This window comes from Glycine max, chromosome 6 (genome assembly GCF_000004515.6).
Source record: "Glycine max cultivar Williams 82 chromosome 6, Glycine_max_v4.0, whole genome shotgun sequence".
In the NCBI taxonomy this organism is placed as follows: Eukaryota; Viridiplantae; Streptophyta; class Magnoliopsida; order Fabales; family Fabaceae; genus Glycine; species Glycine max.
The window spans coordinates 14929217-14935444 of record NC_038242.2 but is presented as its reverse complement, the minus strand read 5'-3'; the positions used below and the strand labels follow the sequence as shown (position 1 = coordinate 14935444).

The following is a 6228-nucleotide window of genomic DNA, read 5'->3' as shown; positions in this document are numbered from 1 at the left end:
CAAATATTTATCAATTAATATATCATATATTTTATCAATAATCATAAATTTAATCTAATAACTAAACAATGATGATTCACAAAATTCTAACGATTAGTAACAAAAATTAATCATTAAGATTGACGGATAAATAAATAAAAAAAATCATCGTCAAGGGAATTGATTATTGCATTGGGCTCTATATTATCGTAATTCATTGCACGGAAAAGCTTATTGTAAACGTGGTTTATTTTGGTTGTAATATATTTTTTCGCGGAGAATAAGGGGATGAAAGTGGCACGTGTGAGTAGTGATGAATTGTCAATCTTCTAGTGTGTCAGAAGCGAGAGTTGATTGAGAGTGTCAGAAGGCAAAGAAGATGAGTAAGCAAAAAAACACGACCACACCAATCGGAGCAGATGAAGTTATGAGTGATGACGATATTGACGGGAAAACATGTCCTGTCTTGTGTTTTTCTTTCCCTTTGAGTTGAGAATTCCCTTTTGATCACTCACTCACTCCGTCACACCCATCTCTTGGTTTCTTCCCAACATCATGGACTTGGACTTCAAGAGGGCTTCAACTATTCATTCCACCAATCATCACTTCTCTTCTCTCCAACCTTCTCGCCTTCACTCTGGTACTCTCTCTATACTCATTTTCACTTATGCATTTCTGTGTTTGTGTTTTGTTTATTTCCCTTGAGCCATGGTTTTTCTGTTCATCTTTCCTTTTGATGTGAAAATGAAATCCTATAGGTTTGTCTTTTCCCTGGTGGGTACAACTGAGTGAAAAAAGAGAAAGAAGGCATTTGGATTGCATTGGACTTTTTGGTGAACTGAATAAAAGCCCATATCCCCTTTTGCTATATGATTGGCTTCTTGGGGTTGGCTCAGTGACAAAGTTTAATGTTAAGTTCTGTTTTTTTTTTTTTTAATTTTTGGTCATGAGTGCAGCCACTTGGAAGCATGCAGTGTTGCTCTTAATGTCAGAAACGGTTGAGCTTTGAAAATATTTATTGTTTTGAATTTGTTTCAAGTTGGCATCATTTGCATGTAACCGTTTTGATCAGGGTCTGTGCAATTCACGGTTGATGCAAGGGACAGCCAAGTTATTGTCTGGCTTTAATGGTGATTTCAAGGTTCTCTGTTTATGACAAGTTGGACTTAATTCGGATAATAAAACAAACTACCTTGGGGGATTCTACTAAGCTTCCATAATAGGCCTCTCTTACCATACAAGCTCCTCCACTCTGAGATATTCATTTTTGTATATAACAAGACTTCTTAAGCCTTCAAAGCAATAGGGAAAAAAAAGTTCAAAGGTTGAGTGAAATTGGAGAGTGATGACGAAGGAGTGTGATTCACCAAAGGAACAGCAGCCTCGAGTTCTTGCCATAAGGAGGAATCTGGAGAAACTGAAGCTAGAATTGCACAACATCAACCGAGGAATTGACTCCCATGTACAGGGGAAGAGAGTGAATGGAACTTGGGGGGCTTCAAGATACCTTATTGGAGAGGAAGATGATACCGAATCTGATGGAGGTGAAATTGAAAAAAAAAAAAATTGTGTTTATGTGAATTTTTTTTCTTACTTGGGGCATAACAAAAGTAATATTTGATCCTATAGCTTCACATTGGACATAATGCCCGATTAAAAGGTTCTGATCTATCAATTGTGCATGAATGCTTTGACATTTGTTATTTTGCTGGATATATTTGATCCTATGGCTTCACCTTTTTTCCTGAGTTTTGGATGTGCCCTGGAAGTTTCTAGTGTTTAGATGGGGAAGGGAAAAGGGGGTGGGGGTTGGATTGGATTATCAGTAACCCTCCTTTTTTTTTCTTTTTTCAAACAATAAGTTACCCAATTTTAGAGAAACTTGGATGGTTTTAAACATCAAAAAGCGGAGAAGAAGAAAAGCTTATTTCTTAACCTCCTATTTTCTTCCCTTAATCTTTCACTCCCAAACATACCATAAAGAGCATAAGGGAACCTTAGCACCGGGCCTTTTCCTTCTTGTTCGTATTTTGTGAGCTTGTGCATTTGTAGCTGTGCATCACATACTGCTCATTTATTTACCCTATTGCTCTTTTTCTTTTGAGATGTACCTTTTATGGCATTCAAAATGGAGCTCCTGTGCCAGAAATAGCTTAGTGATGTTGATTCCATTTAAACCACACTGAGAATTATTCACTGCTCAATTATACAGATGAGGATGATGATGCTCAATCCCTTCTTCGATGTCCTTCCTGTGATTTTGAGATTGATTTTTCTTCTCTGCGTATCCATTTGGAAGAGATGCACTGCTATGACCCAAAAAATATGGTATGATGGTTCCGAATTTTAAAATTTTATGTTTGGCAGAAGTTATTGATAACAACCTAACATGTTTTACACTTTTGTTAGACTTGTTCCCTTTTCCTACTTTCATTGATTAATTTGGTAGCCTGTCCGTCCGGTGATTTTATTATGGTTTATAAACTATAGTTCCTAGTGTTAGTGCAATTGTAGACACTCAACAGAAATTTTATGTATCTGCTTGTTATGGTGAACTGTTCTGATCTGTGAGTGAAAAAAAGAAAAAAGATACAGACAAAATTAACTGGCAACCATTTTAGTTAATTGCTAAGAAAGAATGAAATAATGTATCTGAACATTTCACTCAGGTAATTAACTTACATTTGAAATATGGAATCAGACTGACTGCCTGCTTCAATGTTCTTGTATCAGCTATGTCCTGTGTGTGATGAAACATTAGGGGAGGATGCAATCAGGGTTGCACAGAATTCAAGTGCACAAAAGGTATATGTTGCTTATCTAGGAAACTTTGTTAACCTAGCTCACTTTTGGTTTTAAGAGAACTTGATTCTTGCCCCACTCAATTCAATATGTTAATATAATAATCTATACTTTCTATAGAGAGCTTGGAAGTCTGACAAATCTAGCATCTCGTCGGGTGATTCGGTAGTGCTTGAAAAGAAACTTCCTGACAGGGGAAGCAAACACGAACCAGTTCCTGATCCACTTTTGTCACCGTTTGTCCGCAATGTGTCTGTTCGAAACTCCCATGGTATCCATCCTGGTGAAGGTTCCTCCAGGAATGCCGCATACATTTTCAATGCAAAAGGGTATGATCCTTCTTTCCATCTGTATATGACTATTTTGTATTGGTGGTATGTTTGTATAAAGTGAAAAGAGAAAACATGAGAAACTGATAGTTCACAAAGTGTAAAGCATTAAAAGAATGTAGTTCAAAATTAACATGTTTTTTTACTTTATAGTCATTGCTAATCTCCTGTTCTAGGAAATGTTATAAATGTAGAAATATATTTCACTGGTATCAGCTAAACTCAAAAGTGCAGGAGTATATCTTAATCTTATATCATTGTAACTCATTCATTGTTCTATACATAAAATGTAATAATAATAATGCTTCTTAATGATATGGGTTATTGTATAGATGATGGTGATACATTATATAGTTCCAAAGTATTGTATTTTATAGTACATTAATAATTATATGTGTGCTGTGGATTTACAAGATATATCACTTGGAGTTTATTCATTAGTTAGTTAACAATAACCTACATTCTATTCATGATGTAACATTGCATATATGAAACAAGACAAAATATATTCTGCTTTGGAATTTTTTCTTTATTCTTTCCATGTGAAGGTTACTGAAAGAATAGGGAGGAGTGTGAAACAAAACAATGTGCGAGAGTTTTTTAGAGTTGTTAGACTTAGACATGACACGGATAAAAACAAGACTTAGAAATGACTGGAGAGAGGGGAGGGGAGATTTCTTTTTGATTGAGATTCATCTGCTTGAATTCCTATAAATGATTCTGTAGAGTATATTCATGAAGCCGCCAAAATGACTTAGGCATTCACCTGCTAGTTCCATCTCACTGTTAATATTAAATGTCCTTTCTGATTTTATTTTTTTTCTGGTTTCACTAGAAGCCGAATACTGCTGTTCTGACAATATATAGCTTGTTTTGCTCTGAAACAAGTTTAGCTAGTCCTAATTAGTAATTGTACCAAAAGGAGGTTGATTTCACTTTTCTGAAAAGATAATGATCTTTTGTATCTCAAGTTTTAGTTATAGTTTTCAAGTAGTATAGTGTAAATGGAAATGATTTGCAATCGTTTTTAGTGTAATGCATTTGTTGAGATACAATTCAGATTGTTTTTTGAAGCTCTTTCTCCAAATCTAGCTTTGCATTAACCTACTATAACAGTGATTATTAAATTGGCAATTTATAGAACAACATAAAGAGGTATGATGGTACCCTTTAGAGAGGTTTACTCAGTAATTTTAGAATTTCTTCCCATCGTACTGAATATGAAAGCTTTCATTCTGAATCTTGAATTTGTTGTATGATGATACACTTTTAGCCTGAATTACTTTACTGTCAATGTGATGTGTCACCCTCATTAATATCTCCTGTCATTTTGACAAGCATGTTCTCCTAAGAAGCGAATCTATCTTACTCATCTTGTTGAATTTGGTTAGTTAATATTTGTGACGAGTCACAATATTGAAATATTAACTATCATTTTTCCTTTAATACATTTCAAAATTTATTAGTTAAAAATATTTGTTGCATTGATTGTGAGGAGTTTTACTATGTAGGTCCTGCATTTGATGCTGCATAAACTTAGTAGCAATGACTTATACTGTCTTCAAAGTAGCAATAGAAATAAGGTGTATGCAAAATTCTCTACTTAAATCTAATGCCAAAACGTTGCTGGTGGTTTTGTTTGCAGCTCTAGGACAGATGCACCCCAGGATTCAGCTGATGAGCAGGATATTGAAGAGAGAAGGCTGAGGGCATCTTTTGTTCAGGAGTTGGTATCATCAACTTTAATCTAGGAAATATGCGGCTTAGAATTTATAGACACATTCATGCATTCGGATAGCCTTTATGCTCCTAAAGAAAGAACATCGTTTTATTGTCTCATGGGTTTAGAATAGCTGAACTAAGCATTGGATAATCATAAAATTGGATAATTGCCTCGTTTTGCAGGCTTGCATTACTGAACTTTTGAACTTATTTAGGTATATTTTTCGTCTATATAGAAGTTTATGTTTTGCATTACCTTATTATCATGCCAAGAATGAGCTAAGATTCACATATTTTGCTCGGAATGTTTTTAATAATCCAATTGAAGGTTAAATCGTCAAGACCTCTGGATTTGAGGCTTGATTTATTCATCAGGTTAATCTGATGGTGAACTGGTCAGTATTGTTTGGTGTTTCAACCAGGGTGTTGTGGTAACCAGTTTAGAGTTTAACCAAGTGTACTGGCCAGTCTTGTTTGGTTATTATAACATTGCAACAGGGTGAAACTGATGAGCAACTGATGTTCTTTGTTCGAGTATTCATTCCTGCTCAGTTATCTCCCTGTTGAACAATAGTTAGGCGTAACTGTAGTATTAGGTTACTGGTTATTCTCTCTATCATGTTAGAATGAGTTTATGTAAAAAAAAAGTAAAATCCGCAATTGTAGTTTTTAGTATTGATTAATCTTATAAGAAAGGATAATGGAAACTTGAAAAGAACCAAAAAAAAAACCTTATCTGAGAATTTGTTTAGTATTAACTATTTAGGTTGTTTATCCTTCGTAAAGATAGCAGTTAGCACACGTCATTCATGAGAAGCCGATACATGACAACACTCGCAAATTTTATACTTTTTACTCAAGAATTGCCAGTAAATACGGGGATTATAGGGTTTTAAGACACATCACTAACATCAGTTATTAAGGGTGTGTCTGATTTACCGTTTTGTTTCTTTCAACACCAATCCACTGTGGAAGGAGGATTGATATTGAAGGCACATTGAAACGCAGGATTTGGCCAAAACAAACTGGCTCTAACATATCCAAATTCATTCCTTATAGATAGTTTTCTCTTGTCTTACTTATTTTTATAGGTAGTTTTTTAAGTGATATTGTTTTAGTCATAATCCGGGTTAATCAAAATACAAGTGTTAAAAGCATTTGAATGATCAAAGATACGGAGGAGGCATTTCTGCCCAAATGCAGAATGAGAAAACCCTGTAGTGTGTATGTGGAGAACATTTTCATAGCTTAGCATTTGTTTTTGCCGTAGGAAGCCAAGAACACACGTTGAGTCGAACTAGATGCAAGAAATTTTAGCTTCTCAAATATGGTGGCTCTGGACTTTGTGCATATGAAATAGAATTCAAAGCAGAAGCAAATCCAGTTAGCCCACCGT

General features: G+C 34.9%; 1 protein-coding gene across 2 annotated transcripts; it reads left to right on the top strand.

Annotated features, from left to right (window-relative positions):
- The first annotated feature begins 212 nt into the window (after nt 1-212).
- Nucleotides 213-5087, top strand: LOC100793961 (protein DEHYDRATION-INDUCED 19 homolog 6). Of its 2 annotated transcripts, none has more exons than XM_006581839.4 (5): nt 213-619; nt 2192-2307; nt 2713-2784; nt 2902-3110; nt 4756-5087. In XM_006581839.4, the coding sequence occupies exons 1-5, from the start codon at nt 535-537 to the stop codon at nt 4859-4861; spliced, it is 588 nt and encodes a 195-aa protein (XP_006581902.1). In that variant the 5' UTR covers nt 213-534; the 3' UTR covers nt 4862-5087. The 2 variants fall into 2 exon arrangements, with proteins under 2 accessions (XP_006581902.1, XP_003526994.1); XM_003526946.3 differs by lacking the exon at nt 213-619 and adding an exon at nt 1052-1523.
- Nucleotides 5088-6228: the final 1141 nt, after the last annotated feature.